Below are 22916 nucleotides of genomic sequence, written 5' to 3'. Positions count from 1 at the left end.
CCGCCTTGGGCGGCCCCACCTTCTGTGACTTGTTCTGGCCACTGGGGGAGTGGTCGGTAGTGGTGGGTGGGGTGGGGTGGGGATATTAGCTGCGGGGTGGGGAGGGGCTGCCGCCCTTTTTTCCGTGGTCTTCCAGCTGTTCGGGCCGGGCCAAACACCCAGGATTCTACCAATCTTGCTTCACACACCCAGCACATTTTTATTATTTTGCTCATTGACATCTTATTTAGGATCTCTTTGATCTTATGTACACTATTGATAACCAAAATAATAAATGCAGTAAAAATCTATTCAATTTTAGTAACTCTGACAACTTTATAGAATATAAAGACACTAAAATATAGCAGATATCATATTTTACCAACAATTAGGATTGCACAGCAACACGCCGTAGGGATGACATCACAATATCTCAATCTGAAGGGAATCCGATGGAAACGGTTTTCTTGCACATTAGGAATGTCATTATTTAAATACAAATGTATTTTTCATTGGATCATTTCCATGATGGCAATATACCCATAGTTGGAAAATATAGTTGGGCAAAAAGTCAAATTAACGGTAAGAAAAAAAAATGTTAGTCATTTACAATCTAATTTGATCCTCTTGATTCACAACTGGATCTTGAGATAACGGATTGCATCTGGTTGGTCATGATGACAAACTTATCCTCAGATTAATAGCTATTTTGTCTTGAATATTGATGCTGAGAATGAAACAGAGAAATGTGTGGCAGTTTCATGAACACAGACGGGAAAGCAGACGGTTCTTCGGTGCATGCGGGAAAGCAGCAGGAGTCGACTCACCAAGACTCGGTTCTCCGTCTTGTCTCCTTTGATCTCCAGTTTGACTCTCTTCCTCAGTGACAGCTTCACTTTCCTCCCGACTGCATCCCGCACACTCTCTACACACAAGGGACGACACATTTGGAATCAGTGTTGGCGTACATTTCACATCCTATGTCAAAATTCTGTCATTAAAAAACACAATCACTAAATTACACATGGAGGAATTTTGAAAAAAAAATGAAGTTAACCAAAGTGGGGGAAAGAAAGGTAATGGAACCGTGACAGTCGCACACTTTTTTTTTCCGTTTGTTTTTGTTTTGTATGATGCCATCACACAGCCGGGATGACAGAGATGGAAAAGAAGAAAAGTGCACACACTTATCGACACTTAACTATGATGTGGCAATATCTTGGAAACGTGTCCTAACTGCATAGTATAATGTGACTAAAGTGACAATACAGCAGTATAAGTAACCGCATTTGCACTGCAAATTAGCTGGATTTACACTCAATGTGGTGGAGAACGCCTGCTTTACCACTGGTCGTCGTTAGCGCCCCTACTTACACCCCCAAATTTTTTTACGGGTCTCAGGCAAGTCTGAATTTAGTCTTACACAATTTCAGTGTAAGTGCAGAATTTGTGGACAAGAGTCTTCTTTTCATGTCCAGAAAATGACTCCTATACAACACTTTCCCGTTTCTTCAGAGAGTGAGAACAGATGTTATGGAATCATCTCAAAAGTTTACTTTGATAAGTTTTTTTTTTTTTTAAATAAGATCAAATATTAAATTAAATACTGAGAACAGTGTTTTTTTTATTCCGTACATCTAGAAGTTTAAATTTGTTTTAACTGAAAATATTATACATTTTCTGACAGATTTTGGCACGTCATCTTTCAGGTTGAACCTTGCATCAGCGACGAAGACGAGCACATTTCCTTCTACTAGTACATTTTCTTGGTTGCTTCACAAATCACTACTATTGGTCAGTCTCCACTTCATCTGTTATTTCTATGGAATATTAACCAACTCCGAGTGGTGAAACTATCTTCTGAAGTATTGCCTCACTATTTCCCCATTTGCCGGAAGCCTGCTGAGAAATTGTTGCATATATTGACAGTCTGGATGTTTTTCTTTGTTTAGTAAACATAGTAGGGTTAGAAACATTTGAGTAGGCTTGTTTTGTTAAGAGCGAACATAGTAATGCTGTGTTGCAGAAGGAAGGAAGCTGCATGCGATACGAAGATAAGTACGAGTGGATTCATTTCCGCCGATATACACTGCCTTAATCAGCTCATTGTTGAAGCAATTCCATGACTCATGACTCCAAGACCTCTGACAAAGAGTTAGAGACAATTATGTAACACAGGCATTTACTTTGTGAAGTTAATGGCTTCTTGTACCGTCCGTGGTATCGTGTAACCGCTAGGAACTCTGATGGGCACCGTTTTTGTACCATTCCTTTCCACAGTATTACTAGATGACAACCTCTATTCGGATTTGCAACAAACTGAAACGGGTTTTGCTTTTGTAAATATTCAGGGCTAACTCTCAAGTTGCATTTGACGGTAATAGCAGATATGCGGAGCAACAAAATTGTCTAGGAAGCTCCCGCAGTCAGACATCCATATTATTCAGCATATCGTCCCTTCAGCTTGATTGTTCACACCCAGGAGAAGTGCCAAAGTTGGCAAGCTGGCCTAGAGAGCAGAAGTGGGTCAGCTGCCTCTCCACGCTCTTCACACTCCCACTCAACCATTCTGAGGGAGATTCTACTCGAGCACATCTGTGGCGGAATGCGTATCCTTCCTTACAGGCTTCTTCGGATCAAAAGGAAATAAATAATTAGGGAAAGCGCTAAAAACAGTTCAACTGACTAACATGAGCGCTACTTTTTTTGTGTAGCTTTTGCGTGTCTCCAAGCAACGTGAGACCTTCAATATTTTAATGATTTGGAGCGGAAGCAAACAGTTTTCCTTCATTTCCATTGCTAATTAATTTCTCCTGGAACAGCGGTGCTAATTTTACCAGCCGGCTACCCTGTGGATGGAGTTAGAGCGCGTGCCACTTGGTCTAACTGGGAAAGTGAACCTCGAGCTCAAATTGACTCATGTTTATAGACTCCCGGTTGATACAAATTGGTGTACTTTTACGTTAACAATCACATTCATGTCCTAATTGGGTCAATTTATTTCGTATTTAGTTTGTTTCAGCATCAAAGGTTGGAGCTTCCACTGTCAATATGTTAAAAATGCAAAGAAAATATGATCGTTACCACAATATCTTTTGGCACCTTCGCCCAGCGTATCAAATACTATGTTATGGTATGTTGTTGAGTACACTTTTGTGGGGGGGGGGGGGGTGTTTCGTTTTACAACCCTTATTACTTTGGAGCTACTCCATTCATAAAGCACAATGAAGAGGTGATGTTTTTTCAAGCTAAAAACTATTTGGAAGATTTGCAGCATTTGACGTGAGGCAAGTAAGTCATTGGGTGTGTGCATGATTATTTAAATGATTTAATTGTAATGGAATAATTGGGGCGGCAAGGTAAGGGTAAGCTGGAAAGCGTTGGCCTCACAGTTCTGAGGTCCCGGGTTCGATCCCGGACCGCGCCCGTGTCGAGTTTCTCCAGGCACTCCGGTTTCCTCCCACATCCCAAAAACATGAATTGGACACTCTAAATTGCCCCTAGGTGTGATTGTGAGTGCGGCTGTTTGTCACTTTGTGGCCTGCGATTGGCCGGGAACCAGTACAGGGTGTACCCGCCTCCTGCCCGTTGACAGCTGGGGAAAGCTCCGACACTCCCGCGACTCTCGTGAGGATAAGCAGCTAAGAAAATGGATGGATGGAATAACTGTGTCTTGAAGTGGCAGCTAGGTGAACTAGTGATTAGAACATCTGCCTCACAGTGGTGAGGATCTGGGTTGGAATCTCAGCTCCAGCTCAGCTCTGTGTTATTTTTGTTTTCGCTATGCTTGGCTTTTTTCCTTTTTCTTTAACATTCCAAAAACATCTACATTTTGTTCATTGTATCAATTACACTTAATTGCATCCGAGTCGCTTGGTTTTGAGTAGCTGTTGATAGCCACAAACAAATTACGTCGGGCTCTTGGGGGGGAGTGGAAGTTTTAAGGCAGCACGTAGCCTCACTTCAGTCCTCCTTCACCCCGCTACAAAGCCACAACTCGTGAACGTGCACGAGGTGTACGCTTTGGGAACATTCACGGTTCACAAGCCGTTGCACAAGCCGTTATCCACGGTTGGCACATTGCCAGCTTGCATGACTAATTTATGACAGTATTACAAAACACAATGTTATTGGTTTCAACTTGTATTTTTGGAATGCACAATCAATGAAAAAAAAAAAGAAAACAGGTGATGGAACTTTTAAGTTGAACAAAATGTCGCTAGTTCTGTCGATTCTGAATCCTCAACCCCCGAAAGGCAGCGTCGAAGTCTAATGAATGAGAGTACGTGAAGCTTACACTGCTGGCAGCTCGGGCTTTGAGCCTCGTGGTTAGTCCGCTTCACTATCAACCGGTGAGGACGGTGGCCGTGGTGGGTGTTCAAAGCCAAGCGGTGGCTGGATCTCATCGGACACCGCATTACATTGTCTTGGGAATCCAAATTAATCTTTTTCACGTTTGTTGCTAACTGCAGATGGATAATCTGCCCAAAGAAATAAACCGGTACGAGACTGCGAGGGACTGCCCATGTGTGCGATACAAATGACCGATCACGCCTTCTGTCTCGGATGCGTTGTTCTTCCTCAGGCACGGTGAAGACTTACTAAAGAAAAACAAAAACTACAGCAAACTCCCCCTAGAGAGAAAAAAAAAACATTCATAAAAGTTACATTTTAAATGGTCAACAAATCAATTTCATAGAGTGTAAAACAAAGTAAGACGAAAGTGCTTTACTCCACTTGTAAGAAGGGGCTTCACATTCAGGCAGGAATATGACCAACAGGCCTCGTACTGAAAGGAACAACAGAAATTTCAGTTCCAAGTAAAACGCTCAATTTACCCAGACTAAAAGTCCCTGTTGCAGTGCCATCTTAATACAAATCAAAATAGTCCTTTCCAACTGCAGACTTGATCACTTTCCTGAGACGTCATCTCCACTTTGACCCAATCCACTAACTGTAGCTGGCCCACTTTAACGAATGTTACATTAAAGTTCTCGACCTGCAGTAAATGTTAAGTTCACGTCAGCTGCTTCCTGCTTAGGCAACAATGAACATGGACCTTGTTTTAACAGTAGTTTGGATAATGTGCGTCGCCGAAAAATGTAGTCATCGGGCGCCGCCTTTGTTATGGTTGGCGACTCCCCACCATCGCTTTTCTGTTCTTTTATCAATGACTAGCCCATTTTGTGGTTTATTTACGAATAAACAGGTGATGTACAATCAGGCTTATTAAATTGCAGTTTGAATAAACAACAAGCATGTTTCTAGAATGTCAGCAATAGTGTGGATTTTAAATTTTTTCCCCCTTTCCCCCCTCTCAACAGTTTCTTTTTTTAACTTCACCACATGAAGCATTACATTTTGTGATATAGAACTATGCTATTGCGGTTCGATTTGCCAGTATATTTGGCCCACAGGATTATGCTCTTGCTTGCTAGCTAATAAAATTAACAAAATATGGACATTCCTCTCTTTTTATCCAATTTCTTGTCACGCGAAAGGAATGGGACAATCCCAATGTGTTTAAAACTAAATTGTCCATAGGTTGGAATGTGTGTGGGAATGCCCAGCCAAGCAAGTCCAGGGTGTGTACCTTGCCTCTCGCCCTCCAGGTCAAACAATGTCAGCTTTGGGAAGTTCAGCTGGTAGGTTCACTGCAGACTTCTGTTAACCATCCATCCATCCATCCATCCATTTGCTTTGCCGGTTATCCTCACGAGGGCCGCAAGGAGTGCTGGAGCCTATCCCAGCTGTCAACGGGCAGGAAGCAGGGTACACCCTGAACTGGTTGCCAGCCGATCGCAGGGCACATAGAGACAAACAGCCGCACTCACAATCACACCTAGGGGCAATTTAGAGTGTCCAATTAATGTTGCATGTTTTTGGAATGTGGGAGGAAACCGGAGTGACCGGAGAAAACCCACGCAGGCAAGGGGAGAACATGCAAACTCCACATAGGCGGGGCCGGGATCAAATCCGGGTCCTCAGAACTGCGGGGCCAACGTCCGCTAAACATTTTCAGTTTAATTCTTTTGATTCAAATGAATAGACATATCTTGGTCTGTTTCTTCCCCTTTTTTATTTCCACAATGTTTAAAAAAAAAAAAAAAATAGACAAGCGATACATTATACGTCACAACGACAAACATACAATCAGACTCTTTTCTGAATGGCTGCAACATTCTCAACAGGAAGTATACGATTAAAATGGACCAAAGGGTGTTTGTGTAAAGGCGCTAGAAAGAGAAGGAATATTCTCTTAATTGGAAATTCCGGTGGTTTGAATGAACAATGTATCCAATAATAACAATAATGTTGAATATTCGGACGGTTCTTCGGACGGGAATGACGCAGAGTCTGACGAGCTCGCTCCGGCGACCGGCCGCCAGAGCTCGGAAGCACCCCCGCCGCCGGAGCTTGTTCGTCAGACTCCACATCATTCCGTCCGAAGAACCATCTGAATATTCAACATTATTTACATCCAGAGGTTCAAATTTGTATGGGCGTATTCCTCCGTCTTCCCGATCAACCGAAACTGCTATTTCTTCATCAGATGAGCATAAATCAGAGCTGGCCACAATTGTTTCCCAATGTAAGCGAGCCTTTGTTGCCACGCCTACTACGTCACATCTTCGCACGAAGGTCATGTGACTGGCGGCGCCCATGAAAATTCATAATTGCTGATAAAAATCTTCTCAAAAGAACATTAAATGAGAGGATTAACATCACATTGTCACGGTACAGTACATAAAACATGACCTATTGGATTCATTGTTAATCCAGACCACCGGTATTTCCCTTAAAGAATAACTTGACTAAATGTGTACATCTGCATGTTCGGTGGATGATTAAGATCAACTTGAAAGTTTGTCATTTTTCTAATTTCACATTTTTTTGTAGAAGGATGAGGGAGGGAAATCACTGGCACCAGAAAAATGTTGCTAACAATGGCCATCATCCACACAACACCTCACATGACATGTGCTCACAGCAAATTCCTTCGTGTTCTCAATTACTGCACGACTATTTCGATTACTTCCCCTCTACCGCACTATAAATGTAAGATGCAACCTGCGGATGACACATGACGACCCAACAGAGTCAGTGAAGTCATCTCTGATTTAGTGCCTCTGTACAATTTCCTGAATACCGCGTGCTCCATTAAAAGGAGGAAGTCTTTGTCCATAGATGGAATGGAAAGTGCTTGTGCTCGGCCATGATTGCACCGAGGTGTCGAATAAGGACTGCTTGGTCAAACAAAGACAGTTAAACACGCAGCGGCACAACCTGGGGGGAAAAGTAAACGTCCAAGGTAACAATATAAACAGGTCGGAGAAGCCCATCAAATACACGGGGGCCCGTCTTACGAGTTTAAAACTGAAACTGTGGGCCCAGGGCAAACAGTCACAACAAACCGGCAACACTCGTTTTATAGCTACGGGTACAAAGGGGTGCTGCATTTGCAAAGACTCATCGGAGTTTGTATCTGTTGACCCAAATCTGTATGTTCTTTAAGCCCGCGGGGAATGATTGCCCGTCAGGACTAACAAACTGATGCATATCTTGTTTGTTTCTGTATTTTGAGATGAGCTATCACGGTGCTCTGCTTTGTTATTTAAACACACGGTGCGGCCACATAAGGCGCGGCAGATATTTAACGGCAGGCTATATTACGCCACATCAAGTGAGGTGCTGGGCCACCGGGTCAGGACCCCCGAGGCCTTGAGCTCGTCACCAGTTTCTTATACAAGACAGTACACGGTCTCCACGAATTAGTCTCTTTACAATTTGACCAAAGTACAGTATAACAAAAGCAATTGCCGAGGTATGTTTATCAGATATGCTCTAAAGCACGGGTGTCAAACTCATTTTTCTTGCGGGCCACGTTCTAGTTCCAGTTTCCCTCAGAGGACCGTTATGACTGTGAAACCACAAAAATATTTTATTGCCTAATCATAGTGACGCGTGAAATTTATGAATTACTTTTGGATATCGGAAATCAAGGGTAATGGGTTTTTCAACTATTGTTGACGTCTGGTAACGTAAAAACGCTTGCAGTACCTCAACGTTATGATTTAAGCCGTGACAATTTTGGTACGGATTTGAACAAGAATCACAGAAGTTGACATGCATGATTTGCCTTCGCGGGACACATAAAATCATGTGGCAGGCCAGATCTGGCCCCCGGGCCTAGAGTTTGACACCTGTGCTCTACAGCAGTGATTCCCAAACAGGGGTACATTAGTGTGCCGTGAGAAGTTATCCAATTTCATGTAATTGCTAAAAAAAAAAAAACATGTATCTTTATTCATCTATTTATGCCAGTGAGGCACAACGACAGACAGAACAAAACAAAAAAAATCCTCTTCTATTAGACGGCAGGAAGTACAAACATTTATTAATCTATCCATTTTTGGTGACATTTACTTTTGTCGGTGTGCCGTGGGATTTTTCAATTGTAAAATATGTGCCTTGGCTCTATAAAGCTTGGAAATCACTGCTCTACATTATATCCTCAGTATGCAAGTACATATTTAGTCATTACTTTTGTGTATTTCAGGTCACATCTTGATTAAATGGGTTACTTTAAGTACAGTAAAGAATGACTAGTACCCAGGGAAAAAAAATGCACAATTTGCATTGTGGTTTTACTGAAACAAAATCAGAATCACAGACTCAGCAAAAAGAAAGATGTCCAAAATGACAATCATAAATTTGTGCACGGCAACTTACAGAGCTGAGGACTCTTTGTTGTGTTTTAGGCAACATTTAACTCATCGTTTTTCAATAATTTCCACAGATGTGCCTATCATTAATTTTGTCATCAATTTGTTAGCTTATGAAGATATTTATGGACACCCTGTAGATGATAAATGTAAAACAAACAAACAATTTGTACCGCACTAAGGGACATTCACCTTTGGTGCTTGGGAAAAGTACCCTGGAGTCCAATTAAAAAACAAAAAATCTGCATATATGTATTTGGTTTATGAGTATAGCGAGTTCAGTTCAGTTAACTCCACATCCGAGAAAAATAATAAAAGCATTTGCGTGTACTAAGGAATCTTGTTGTCACGTACAGTACTTGTGCATAGTTTAGGTAGCAGAGGTCCACGAGCGGAGACAATCGCACTATTGTGTGCCACGATCACGCACAATGAGAGGCTGTGCAGCGTTGCAAGGGAACACATTCGCGCACACGCGTGGGTCTGACCAAGAGGGTGGAACACATGGCCACAAACGAGCTTTACTCACCCACGAGCTCTTTGGGGACCTCTGACACGTCCTCGCTCATTTTGGCCACGCTTAACTATCCGGACGACACGACGCTGACCTTTCGGGGTTTTCTTTCCGTTCGGGGAAAAAAATGAAAGCAAAAGAAATGAGAAAGAAAGAAAGAAAGAAAGTGTCAGGTGGTGCCACAGTGCCGCCGCTCCGGTGGGGTTCGTCTTGCCGGTTACATGTTCCTCTGGCCCCGCAGCGTCCGGCCAATGTGTCGGTGCGGCTCGGCGGCGGCGAGCATCGCTTTGTGAGTCAAGCCGCTTTAAGATGACGTGATCCGGAAGGGGCGAAGGCACGCCGGCGACGAGCCCGTTTGGAGCGAATCTCCGGAGGAGGCACGGCGGGACAACATGCTCTCTCGCCGTCTCGCTGCTGTCGCTGCTCGTTCCGCGGCAGCCAATGGTAGACACCGGGAACCCGAGCCCCTCCCAGGCCGGTAAGAGCGGCGTGGCAAAGGGGTGGCGGCGGCGCTGCCGCTGCTTGCTGCCAGGCTGATAATAATGAGCGGCGAGCGCGCTACGACCACTCGAAGGAAGAGACCCCGGCTAAACTTTACGTCCGCGACGCACACCGAAGACGTTTAACTATCGAATAATGTGCTGAAACGCAAAAGTTGTCGCTTGCAAATTACCCCCCCCAATAAACAAAATGTAGACATGTCTGCTTCTTCGCTGGTGTTTTTTTTCTCTCGCCGTGACGAGCAATGAGGTAGTAAAAGATGAGAGGGACATCTCGTGGTTGTTAGGGGAATTGCATTGAATTGCACTTTCCCAATGTCACTCGCCACATTTTGAAGTTGGGAGTTTTCAATCAAGATATTGCCAAAAAAATCGACCTAAAGTTTGTTTTGAGATTCAATGCAATTGACTCAAAGTTCCCCCAAACGGTTTGGCTCCCATCTTCAAATCTTCAAAGGTTATCCGTCGACCTTTTGGCTCAGTTTGCGGTTGTCGTCTTGCTGACAATACTGAACATTTCCCAGGCAAGCCCAAGCTTGACATTGTCGGGCAAAGGTTCACCTTTGTCGCATTTGTTCACATTGTAACTGTAGTCTCTGGTCTTTTGTGTGTGTGTGTGTTGGTTGTTGCTGTCAGTCATCCATAGTTGTTTTTTCTTTACAGCCGTCACAATATTTCTGTCCTAATCTTCTCTTCCCTTTTCCCCCCTCGGTCAACCAATTCTGGACATTCCAAATGATTGTATTGTTTGTGCAATTATTGCAATGGATTTTTCCACCATCTTTCAGTTTTACATTCGTAGACATTCCTGTGGTTTTACACCTTTGTTACCCTTCTGACTAGGCAAAACCCAAATCTGAAACTGAGTTGGCAATGAGTGCTATTTATTGTATGAACAATTCAGATTATGATATTGCTGTTACTTTATATCTTGGTGAGCTGGTTGAAAGAAAAACACGCATGGTTATCTGGGGAATGCTATTATTCAATGTGTTTTTGCAATTTTAATGACATGTTTGATGAAGAAAATGTTTGTAGCTCAATACAGTATTGTTAATTTAGCTTTAGCTCTTCAATCCATCAGGAATAAGGTGTATACAGTTTCCGACGATCAGAACAAGTTCTCTTGAAATGTAAAATCTTCAGTCAAAGGCGAATAAAGGCATTAAGGCACAGTTGGGACTCTGCTCTTGGATCTGTTTTAGTCTCTTGTCCAGCTTCTCCACCACGGAGGGGATCTGAGATTCCCTGAGCATGAGTGGCAGTTTCTCCAGCTGCTCCTTCGGGGCCTTGTGGAGCCACGTCTGGATGAGATCCAACAGATGACGTCGCAACTTGCGGGGAGAGGAGACCCAGTCGCGGTGCAACGTCTGCCTTTCCTTCCTCGACGGACCGATGTACCTGTTGGAGATTGATCGATCGTTGATCAATGGAACGACGAAGAAGCAGCCAGGAGCGCTTTTGAATATTCGGCGGACTTTGGCGAGGGCTCACCTGACAACAAATTTGATCAATTTCCATAAATTTATCCTTTGCATGGTAAAGAAGCTTGAGAGGAAGGTCCTGAGGAGCTCACCTGGAGAGGAACGTCAGAGCACGATTACGAGGTGAATCCACGACTGTTTGCAACACCATCCAACAAAGAGGTGATATCTTTTGTTTTGTTTTTTTTAAATTGGATTTGTTTGTTTGCAGGATTTCACTGCAATGCCTGTTAGTATCATAAACAAGGGTGAGCGTTGGCAAAGGTCAAAGGATAACCTATTCCATTTCGGTGAGATAACTGGTTTAAAAAAAAAAAAAAAAAAAAAAAATCAACCAATGTGTATATTTGTTCATTAGACAATGAACATGATTTCATAGAAACTGCTTTGACAAGCGTCACGGAAGAACCGACTACAATCTTGAGTTAAGTGTGTCGATCCAGGATTATTCTTAGTACCTTAACTCGCCTTGCGTACGGTTTATTTTTTTACATTTTTTCACGAAGCACAAATTAGCACGCAGAGACACGCTTTGGGGGGGAAGTTGTCGCTAAAATTGGACAGTTTAGTGCAGTTTTCCGTTTTTAGATATCTTTCCGACCCAAGAATGTTCCGGGCTGTACGGAATCGAGCAAATATCACCTCCGTTGGCGAGCTCCTCGCAGAGGCCGCACATCGTGTCCTGGGTGGCGGAACCATTGAGGAGGACGAGCTCCCCGTCGACGCACGTTTTGTGTTTGGCGCACTCCTCCACGGCGGACCAAGATGACGAGAAGAAGCCGTCCGAGCACTTTTGGCACACTGTGTCGTTTTTGGAAGTACCTAAAAAAAAAAAAAAAAAAAAATCAGTCAATAAAAACAAGCCTCTTCATTGATTTGTGTACACTTCATTTTTCAGAACCCGTCATTTTCGCAGTAATACACAAAATTTTCCACACACCACGGACTTGTTTCCAGTCAATTGCGGGGCACAGAAACTTAACAACTATTTGCCCCAACAGGGGTCTCAAATGTGCTCCAGAAAAATGTTTTAAAATTCAAATCTTGTGTGCGCTGAGAGCGAGAAAAAGTATTTCAATGAGCACTTACCACTCAAGTGAAATATCTGATATTGAGCCACTTGGAAAGGTTACATATTTCAGGGGCAAAGTTAACCTACGTCATATAAAATATTGTGCATCATTTGCACTGCCACAAAATGAAGTTATGGGATAGCGTAGTGGAGGCGAGACTCGGGACAGAAATATCTGTGAGCAACAGTATGGTTTCATGCCTAGAAAGAGTACCACAGATGCATTATTTACCTTGAGGATGCTAATGGCAAAGTACAGAGAAGGTCAGAAGGAGCTACACTATGTCTTTGTGGATCTAGAGAAAGCCTATGACATAGTACCAAGAAAGGAACTGCGGTACTGCATGCGCAAATCTGGTGTGGGGGAGAAGTATGTTAGAATAGTACAAGACATGGATGAGGGCAGCAGAACAGCGGTGAGATGTGCCGTAGGTGTGTCAGCAGAATTTAAGGTGGAGGTGGGACTGCATCAGGGATCCGCGCCGAGCCCATTCCTGTTTTGCGGTAGTAATGGATGGGCTGACAGATGAGGTTAGACTGGAATCCTCTTGGACCATGATGTTCGCAGATGATAGCAGAAATGAAGATGATGATGTTCTCGCTCGGAGTGAAAAGGTTGGATAGGATTAGAAATGAGCTCATTCGAGGGACGGCCAAAGTTGGATGTTTTGCAGACAAGGTTAGAGAGAGAGAGCAGACTTTGATGGTTTGGACATGTTCAGAGGCGAGAGAGTGAGTATGTTGGTAGAAGGGTGCCGAGGACGGAGCTGCCAGGCCAAAGAGCGAGAGGGAGACCAAAGAAAAGGTTGATGGATGTTGTGAGGGAGGACAAGAGGACAGTGGGAGGATGCACGAGATAGGCTTAGGTGGAAAACACCTAACGGGACAAGCCGAACGGAAAAGAAGAAGACTGCCACAAGTTGGATTTATTTTTAGGTGGCAGGGGACAACTGCAGCATCCACCTGAAAAGTTCCCACTTTAGTTTGCGCGTACTTGAAATGTAAAATGACTTTTGGATCTCATCAAGTGGTTTTATAGTGTATCGAGCCACTCTCGCACGTGTCAATCGGAAATTCGCATGATGTTGTCCAGATATCGTCGTATTTGCGTCAAACCACGGGGAAATTCTTCGGAGGACGGTTTTGTTGCGTGACAAATGTTCTTGTTAGGGTTGCTTTCCAAAGTGCTTGAAACGATTGGAACGCTCACCTCTGGTGAGGACGCCGTGGCCGCGGGCGCACTCGGAGTGCCTGTTGCAGTAGTCCCCCGTCATGTGCAAGCCCTCCTTGCAGCGGCACACTCTGTTTCTGCGTGGGCTGCACTCGACCTCCACCTCCTTGTCGCCCGAGCAGGAGTCGCTGCAGTAGAGACATTTGGGCAAGTAGTTCCACAGCTCCGTGAAGTGTTCGTCTCTGCACGGCGCGCACTGCGTTTGCGCGGCGGCCGTGCAGTGAGCCGACATGCGCGTGCCAGGCGGACACTTGTTGCACGCGAGGGTCTCCCCAGTCGACGGATCTCTGTGCTTGTACGTGGGAGGGGACTCCGAAGCCGAGTCGTGGCAGTGAACGCCGCACAGAAGCAGCAGCAGCAGCAGCAGCAATGGCGGCAGTTTAAGTGGCGACAGGGACGGCTGAGGAGAACACGTCTTCAAAATATTAGTCTTAACTTGTCAGGAAGTCGTCGCGGCCCTCGTACTCACCATGCTGATGTTGAGCGAATCCTGCGTGCACGAGGATGCTGCTTTGTCACGCATTTATATAGCGTACAGCCAGGAACATAATTCCTTTCACTAAAGGTCAAACCACTTAAAAGTAGGAAGTGTTTACATAACGGAGTGTGCGCTGTTGAGCAACGTTCCATTCATGAACGTATTTAACAGGAATCCCAATTTGTTTCCGCCGCAAAACGGCCCCCTGTCGTAACTGGAATAGAAATGCACTTGTTACCGCGAATCATTATCGAATATAATGATCGTGTTGGGATTTCTTTTTTTTTTTTTTGTAAGGTCATTTCTGGAGTGTTTCATAGCTGCGAGCAATATTTAATAAAAAAAAATGAAATAAGGAAAGAGTTCACTTATTTTAATAAATATATTGCACAGTGTACATGAGTTTCACGTTTTCAACGACTACTAAAATAGTCAAAGCCACGTGTTTTATCCACAGAATATTGAATGTTGTATAAACTATCCATCCATTTTCTTTGTTGCTTATCCTCATGAGGGTCGCGGAGAGTGCTGGAGCCATTCCCAGCTGTCAAGGGGCAAGAGGCAGGGTACACCCTGAACCGGTTGCCAGCCAATCGCAGGGCACATCGAGACCAACAGCCACACTCACAATCACACCTAGGGGCAATTTAGAGTGTCCAATTGATATTGCATGTTTTTGGGATGTGGGAGGAAACCGGAGTGACCGGAGAAAACCCACGTAGGCACGGTGAGAACATGCAAACTCCACACAGGTGGGTCCAGGATCAAACCCGGGACCTCAGAACTGTGAGGCCAACGCTTTACCAGCTGAACCACCGTGCCGCTTATATATATATATATTATGTTAGATTCTTTTTTTTCCCCAAAGTTCAAGTAAATAAATACTGCTTCCTTGCACGTTTAAGAACTAGCAATGTTATTGTTATTGTAGTTGTAGTTTGCGGTGTTGTAGAACCACACGTAATAAAAATTTCAATATGTTTCTGTACCTAAATAAAATGTGTCTTTTACCTACCGTGATCTGGTGCATATTTGTGCACGCGATCTCCAAAAAAGCTTTGCACAGTCAGCCGATTGACAAGTGCGACATCACGTGGCAAAATGATCCAAATTCAAGAAGCAAAGTTTTGGTTTCCGACGTCCGTAGGAAATTCAAAATCCTGAGTCATCTCATGTATGACGATGATGATTCATCTATATGAAGTGTGACCCCAGGCTGGCGAAACAATATGGATCAAATATTCCGATGACTCAAAGTCAAATTGCTCATTCATGACTGGGGGGGACGCTTTGTTTGTGTTCTGTTGAACAAATTCCATGTCACAGCAGAAAAAGTCTCATCTTTTAGGAAGCAATGCATTTGTACAAACTATTTAACATTAGTGTTACATGGGGCGTATAAACAATAAAATTCAGAATATTTAATGAAAAACAAATATAAAACATCACTTCAAAAGTTGCAGCATTTAGAATCCAGTATTTTTTATATGGCAATAAAAAAAAAAAAACAAGCCTTTACATAGAATGGAAAGGTAAATCCCGTCCCTCCCACCCCCGCTTTTTTTTTTTTTAAATAGAACACAATTTTACATTCATAAAGCTGAAAATTACAAAATAAAATCCCTATAAGCTTCACTTGCCAGCAGTCGCAGACAAAGCATCAAACAAAGGACTTACAGTATATAGCTCATACCTGGATTTCATCAAGAAATCAAATCCTTCCTCTCAAGTGGCGAGAAAGCAATCAGAAATAAAAAATAAACATACAAAATTTTCCTGCCCACTTTTCATAAAATAGTACTATTTACATTTTAAATAGTTTCTTTATTACCTTTCACAGACTCAAACGATACCCATGAAATATTTCCCAAAGATGGAGTTATGGTCTGCCTAGAAATAAAAAAAAAAAAAAATCCCATGATTATTATTCCTCAAAATAACTGAAAGTGGGCAAAAGTATTTGCGTCTTAATTATTCGCCCTTATAAGGGGTATAAGAAATACTATAAACGCCTCTTTATAATAACGTATCTTTTTGTGCTTAAAGGGGAAATCCATTCGTTTGCATGAACAATGTATCCAATAGGTCATGTAATATGTACTCTATTTTGACAATGCGATATTAAATCCGCTCTTATTTAATAGTGTTTTGAGAAGATTTTTATCGACAATTATGAATTTTCAGGATGGTTTTTCGGGCGGAATGGGATGGAGTCTGACGAGCGAGCTCTGGCGGCGGCGGCAGAGGCCGTTAGGCGAGCTTCGGCATCCGGGGAGGCCGTTAGCCAAGCTTCGGCGTCCGTGGAGGCGGTTCGCCGAGCTTCGGCACCCGGGGAGGCCGTTAGCTCGCTCCCCGAAGCTCGGCTGGCGGCCCGCCACCGGAGCTCGCTCGTCAGACTCCGCGTCATTCCCGTCCGAAGGACCACGCGCGTAGGCCTCCGAGTCGTCAGACTCCCCGTCATTCCGCCCAAAGAACCATCCGAATATTCAACATTATTTACAGCCACTGGTTCAAATCTGTATGGAAGTATTCCTCCGTCTTCCCGATCAACCAATACGCTATTTCTTCATCAGATGAGGATAAAAATGAGAAATCGGCGCCAGGCACAAATGGTGTCCCATGTAGTCGAGCCTTTGTTGCGGCACGGTACACGTCACATCCGCGCACGTAGGTCATGTGACTCGCAAAAATGGCAGCGCCCCTGAACATTCGGAATTGTCGATAGAAATCTTCTCAAAACACTATTAAATGAGATAATTTAACATCACATTGTCAAAATAGAATACATATTACATGACCCATGGTAAGTAAGTTTCTTTCGGCTTGCAAACCGGTGCATTTCCCCTTTAAGTAACATCCCACAGACTTGATGCTATCGTATATGAATCCACAGTCCAATTATCATCATCATCATAACACAAGAACTGTGACAGAGGTAATGTTCATTTGATATGACAGACTTGCAAATCCAACTCCCGTATTGGACCCACGAGATTGTTTAGGTGTACCTAATGTTTTGACTGGCTGCAACTGTCGGCTTATGTCGTCGGTGTCGCCCCCACCGTCAAGTTGAGTGTGTGAATCTACGCGTAGGGATGGGCATGAAAATCAATTTGTCATTCACACTCGCTGACTGTGTGGCCGTGAGCACTCGGGAGTTCTCGAGTCTTGTAGCAGTCGAGGCGATATGAAATACTTTTTTTGACTGCAACCAGCGGAGGCGCTGTTGAGTCACCGGCAACGGGTTTGTTGTCTGAAGACGAAGAACATTTCGTAAGCAGGAAGGATGATTCTCATCAGTAAGACAATGAAAAAAGGAGTTCAGAACATACACAGTGTGATTTCCCCAATCATCCTCATTTGGGTTAGCGTGTGAGTTAAGAGTCAATAGCAGGGGAAGCAGCGGTGTGGACCCTGGACTGGTTGCCAGTCCACTATACTTTCTATAGTATTTGTCCCCATTGAGGTTGTGGATGAACTGAAACCTATCCTGAACTTTCAACAAGAGGAGGCGTACACCACTTACTTTCTCACCTATGGACAATTCAATGAATCTAAGATGCAGCCAAGTTTTTTCAGAATGTTGGAGGAAGCCAGAGCACCCGGAGAAAACCAACGCTAGTACTATGAGAACATGCAATCTCTACAGGTCAAATTTGGGGATTGGAACCGCAAAAGCCTCAGAACTGCAAGGCAGACGCGCTGCCCGTTCTCTCAACCAATTAAAAAACGTGAACAATTCATAAAACAAACCACTTCATTGGTCGTTCATCTGCCCGATGGTCGATGAAAGTCAATTTAGTCAAATGCCCACCCCTAATGGAAATGTTGGTTCATTCGTTGAACGGCTTTAGAGTTTTAAAACACAGCTCGTCCTGCAGCATGCTAACAAACATCTTCTCGTAGGTCTTGCGCGTGGAGGTGGAGCCAATAATGCGGCTGATCTTCTTCAAGCCCTTCAACAGGTAGCGAGGCGCCCCTTTGCTGCGCAGCACCCTGACGCTGTGAGAAAGACCTTTGACCAGATCCAGGTCAAAGTTGGCCGTCTTCCACAGGTGCAGGAGCTGCAGAATGTACTGCTTGGGGAGGCACATGGCCGCCAGCGCCGACACATCCTCCTGGTGAACTTTAACCCCCGGCAAGCTGTCGGTGACTTCCAGGAGGTCGCCCAGAGTTACGTTTTTCAGGCTGTTGCAGCGGGAGATTTTCCGCTCGCAGAGGTTCACGCCTGGAAAGGAGCAAAATTAATTTCAGTGGCTGACAACGGAGGTGTGCAGGCGTTTATTTTTTTCAATTTTCTTCAAAATTTACTGATTCGCTGTCATTGTCCATTGGTCGTGTAAACGCAGCCGTATAAGTCACATTAACAGGACATGGACACAGTTAGTGTTAAATAACGGTCGACCATAGTGTGAACACTTCAAACATTAGCTTTGATATTCCATTTGAGGCAACTCATCTTTTTGTAATTGTTTTTTTAAAATCAACACCCAAAAATCTGTACGTGGGCACGTCATTTTCACAAAGAACAGTTTTGATTGCGTTCATTTTCAAACGAATCCATTCTGGGTTAAAACACGTCTGCTTAATCATATTTAGCAAAACCGAAAGAACACGGCATGCAATTTTAACCAAACTTGTGAATTTAGCCAATTTTCTGTCGGTCAAGGTTCGTCACTCACGCCCTTATTACAACATTCAAAAATAGCATCAAAGCACTGTGGAACAACAGCAGGGGTTTGAGTAATGCCAGCAGTGCACTATTTTGTCGCACATGCAGTACTGTGGTGGAACACAAAAGCAAGTCAGCAACCGATAACGGATTGTGAAACACGTAGAGACAAATCGGTGACGCTGATTGTTGCATCTGGGTCAAGAGTAAGCACTGAAAGATCAAATAGTGATTATCCGATGTGCTCCTGAAATTCACTGCGGAGCTCGTTTTGAGTTTATCACAGCGTAGAATCATTGGCAAAATTAGCCCGTGAAAGCCCCGAGGGAGCGCAGACGGAAAACGCGCAACGTTGTCGTCATCTTAGAATACCTTTTATGATACCGTAGAGCTTGTCCTGGTCTTTGTTCTGCTGCCTCCAGAGCCGCAGCAGCTGGAGGACTTGCTGTTGTGGAGAGCAGGCCTTCTTCAGCCTCTCCACGCTCTTGCCGTCCACCCGCCGGCCGGGAAGGCTCTCCAGCAGACGCTCCAGGGGCACGGAGGACAGCTGCAGGGAGGCGAGCGACTGGAAGACGGCCTCCTCGCACAGCAGCACGTCTGCAACGGGAGACCAAATACTGCTTGCATTACAGTGCGGTTCATGCACGATTTTAGGAACCCGCGTTGTTGGCGATGTTTGCGGCTCAGAGTAGCGTTGGCTGGATCGATACTTAAGTACCGTAATTCCCGGCCTACAGAGCGCACCTGATTATAAGCCTCGGTGCACAGAAAGATGTCAACTCTAGCGCGGCGCTAGCGTTTTCGCGGGGCTAGCATTAGCGCGTGAAACTCTTTCTGTGTACCGAGGCTGATATCCAGGTGCGCTAACGCTAGCGCCGCATCACCGCATAAACCGCAAGGTTGAAAGCGTGTGGAAAAAGTCGCAGATTGTAGGCTGGAAATTGCGGTATTGGTACCTTGATACCAGCCTAATCTGAAGTATTTTTACATCGATTTGCCTCCAGAATGAGCAGTATCAACAACTACGATATCATAGCACACTGATCATACAATCAAAGTGAAATATGACACAGTAATGTTGTTTCTCACACATACCGTCATCCTTGGAGCCATTTCAATTGAACAGAAAATGAAACAAAAAATAGATTCTTGAAAAGTTATTTGGTGTGGGGAAAATGAAGACTCATGTCCAGACTTGGTGGTAGTCGTGAGAAAGAATTTTTTCATCGTGACGCTATCAGAGAGGTATTCATTAGACAACATGTTAACTATTGTTGGAACTTTGCATCATTTATAGCCTAATAGCTGATTTAAGCAGCTAATTTGGACCTCAAAGCTGCACAATATAGTTTGTACCAGATTGAGCCGCTGAAATGTGGGCTAGAGTAGACCCTCTTTTGCTTTGTATTAAAAAAACGACATTTGTTTCATCACCCTTCACCAAATTGTTTGAAAACGCATTCCATCATTTGGGTTTCCAGACAATTAGCACATAGTTTTGCTTTGAGCAACCGTCTCCTTTCCCTGCAACGTCAACTTTGCCCAACTCTGCTTCCGATTTCAGTGTACTTTCAGGATGAGTGCACGTTTTTAAAAGAATTGCAATTCTCTCACAAATGTGGAAAGAAATGATTTCAGCCGGTGTGTCACTCTGAACTTCTGAATTTCTTGGAGACACTATTAAGTAAGAGCACGCCCTGGTCTGGCCTAATAGCGTGTATAATAAGTGCTTTCATTGTGTTTGTGTTTTTCCAGGCATTGAATTGATCGGCGACTGTGGCTCTCTCGTGTGAGGCCCTAAAAGATTCCCACCATAGACAAACAAGTACTGGAGAGCCACAAAAAATGCGCGATGTAGTCGAGCTCTAGTTGTACTTTGTAGAACGGATACGTTGTTTTTTGTCGTTGTAGCCAGGCAATCGTATTGCTCAGCAGGAATCGACTTCTGGTTCCAGGAAGGCAGCGACTTCCTTCGGGCGTTTCCACAGGTCCATTACGGTCAGAGTCGTGGGAGCGGCTGCGCAGTTGAAGATGTGCTGCATGTCGTGAGGGCGCCGTCCGCATTTCGGGCAGAGGTCGACGACAGTATTGTCGACACGAGCCATATAGCCATTGAGCATGCGACTTCGTCCGGAGCGGAGTTGCGATAGTTTGGATCTCGTGGCCCACGGAAGATCTATTTCGGTTTTGTTCACATCGGGGGTAGGGTAGCCGCCAAAGATGACTACCGGTTTGTAGCCGGTCACCACGTCTTCAACCGCTGTTCGATGGAGCCTACGTAGCCCGTCTCAGTAGGCTTGTTCGTCGAACTCCGTGTCGGTGCGGATGTCTTCGTCGATGTCTTGAAGGTATTTACGGATGTCATGGCGAAGGGTAAATATTATCTGCGCTCTCTCCAGATACTGTACCATGAAAATATTCTCCCTTGGTGAAATGAAAGGCCAATGTTTGGAGGAACTATAAAGCCTGCATTTAAAATGTGCATAGTCTGTTGTCATCAAATCTAAACCTGATCAGAAACAGGAATACAGAAAATCCCCTGTCCCGAGGAAGGGAACTGGATCTCATTCTGAAAATTAGTCAGCCAAGACTCATGATAACTTGTAACCGGTGTGCACTTCTGTTGTGTGTTGTCGTTTAATTGTTGTATTTCTTTGTACTCAAATGCTTTGAATCATGTGACGCACATTGAGTTGTGTATGAATTGCGCCATGCAAATAATTGTGTTGTGTGCTTTGCTTTAAGGCATCGGCGGACTGACCTGTGCGGCACAAAGTGTGCTGATGAGCGCAATCGATGGCCATAATCTGGCCCTGACTCCCGCAGATGCTGTCTGAAGTGGACGTCCCCCATCTCAGCGTCTTCAGGCCCGAGTCGGTGCAGTTTCTGTGCGGTCGACATGCTTCTGCGGAGGAGCGGCTGCTGGAGAAATGGCCAGCGGGGCATTGCTTGCACACGGTGTCGCTCACCGGCGTACCTGCAAGGAAACAAACCCGACGAGTCATTTCAAGTCCCCAGAAGGCCTGCTAGGAATGCTGCACCTTGAAATTGCGCTCATGTGATAGTTGGGCATGCATTTGGAAAGCGGCTACATTGAATTCATGGTAACATATTATCAGTATTCCAGACTTTTGTTTCCTGACCTTTATTGAACCAAGGTGGACATTTTGTATGGGAAAAAAAAACAAAAACAAAAACAACAATGCACCGCACAACCACAATGTCATAAAACGTGGACACAAAGGTCAATTACTGTGTCACTAACATAGATCTTCTTTTTCTTTTGGCTTCTCCCGTTAGGGGTCGCCACAGCGTGTCATCTTTTTCCATCTAAGCCTATCTCGTGCATCTTCCTCTCTGACACCCACTGTCCTCATGTCACATCCATCAACCTTTTCTTTGGTCTTCCTCTCGCTCTTTGGCCTGGCAGCTCCATCCTCAGCACCCTTCTACCAACATACTCACTCTCTCGCCTCTGAACATGTCCAAACCATCAAGGTCTGCTCTCTCGAACCTTGTCTCCAAAACATCCAACTTTCGCCGTCCCTCTAATGAGCTCATTTCTAATCCTATCCAACCTGTTCACACCAAGCGAGAACCTCAACATCTTCATTTCTGCTACCTCAAGTTCTGCTTCCTGTCACTAACATAAATCCCTTGCATGAAATGAGCACTCAGCAATGACTGCCGGAGAAAAATTCCTCGTTTGTTTTTCCACACTTGGCCAATAAAGCTGATTCTTATTCTGATTCTCGTGGAATACTAAAATGTGTGACACGCTGCTTGTGTATAGAATAAGTGTTCTTGAGAACTAAATCAGTCGAGGCAGGGTTTCATTGGAAATGACACAGACGTTATCCTCTAAATACAGAGCAAATGATTGGTGATTTCGTTGTACCAAGTCCAATGACAACATATTGCAAGCTTGCGGTGAAGTGTGGTGATAAGATTCCAAGCACGTACACCACACAATGTGCGAGTCACGTCAATGGAGCAGTGAATCAGTTAGCTTTTTTTTTTTTTTTTAAATTAATGTCTCACTATCTTAAGTCAAAAGCCTTAGAATTTGAAGCCTTTCATCAAAATATTCAAAGGAGAGTAATAGTAAAGCCAAAGAAGGATGCATTGTGACGGAAAATGCCATTTTTGTAGGAGAAACACCTCCGTCTTGACCGCGCAGTACAATAATTCTCAAAACTGACTTGACACACCTGAAGCACAAACAGAATTTCTACTGAACAAGTGATTGTTTTGAAGATT

The 22916-nt window shown here is 44.2% G+C and overlaps 3 protein-coding genes and 1 long non-coding RNA gene across 4 annotated transcripts in view; 1 reads left to right on the top strand and 3 right to left on the bottom strand.

Annotated features, from left to right (window-relative positions):
* Window positions 1–9933, bottom strand: part of LOC133500822 (F-actin-uncapping protein LRRC16A-like) — a 52942-nt gene extending 43009 nt beyond the window's left edge. Inside the window, exons 1-3 of the mRNA XM_061819983.1 lie at window positions 9441–9933; window positions 9235–9326; window positions 807–904 (exon numbers count right to left, since the gene is read on the bottom strand). Coding sequence (XP_061675967.1) covers window positions 807–904; window positions 9235–9274 — 138 coding nt within the window. The 5' untranslated portion in view covers window positions 9275–9326; window positions 9441–9933. The remainder of the gene's footprint in view (window positions 1–806; window positions 905–9234; window positions 9327–9440) is intronic.
* Window positions 9934–10582: 649 nt separating this feature from the next.
* Window positions 10583–14216, bottom strand: LOC133500823 (tumor necrosis factor receptor superfamily member 6B-like). Its single transcript, XM_061819985.1, has 5 exons — window positions 13976–14216; window positions 13486–13906; window positions 11846–12025; window positions 11214–11295; window positions 10583–11120 (listed from the first exon to the last, which is right to left on the bottom strand). Exons 1-5 carry the CDS (start codon window positions 14027–14029, stop codon window positions 10862–10864), a joined length of 996 nt encoding a protein of 331 aa, XP_061675969.1. The 5' UTR covers window positions 14030–14216; the 3' UTR covers window positions 10583–10861.
* On the top strand, window positions 11191–11839 carry LOC133500824 (uncharacterized). The gene is made up of 3 exons (XR_009795040.1): window positions 11191–11326; window positions 11415–11493; window positions 11562–11839. It is a non-coding gene; the product is annotated as an uncharacterized LOC133500824 (long non-coding RNA).
* Window positions 14217–15550: 1334 nt separating the features above from the next.
* LOC133500907 (tumor necrosis factor receptor superfamily member 11B-like) overlaps window positions 15551–22916 on the bottom strand; it is a 25505-nt gene continuing 18139 nt past the window's right edge. The window contains exons 4-6 of the mRNA XM_061820165.1: window positions 21418–21633; window positions 19029–19253; window positions 15551–18212 (exon numbers count right to left, since the gene is read on the bottom strand). Coding sequence (XP_061676149.1) covers window positions 17818–18212; window positions 19029–19253; window positions 21418–21633 — 836 coding nt within the window. The 3' untranslated portion in view covers window positions 15551–17817. The remainder of the gene's footprint in view (window positions 18213–19028; window positions 19254–21417; window positions 21634–22916) is intronic.

The sequence above is a fragment of the Syngnathoides biaculeatus genome, chromosome 5, assembly GCF_019802595.1.
Source record: "Syngnathoides biaculeatus isolate LvHL_M chromosome 5, ASM1980259v1, whole genome shotgun sequence".
NCBI lineage: Eukaryota > Metazoa > Chordata > Actinopteri > Syngnathiformes > Syngnathidae > Syngnathoides > Syngnathoides biaculeatus.
The sequence above is the reverse complement of the archived record's forward strand: the minus strand, read 5'-3'. Positions and strand labels throughout refer to the sequence as shown.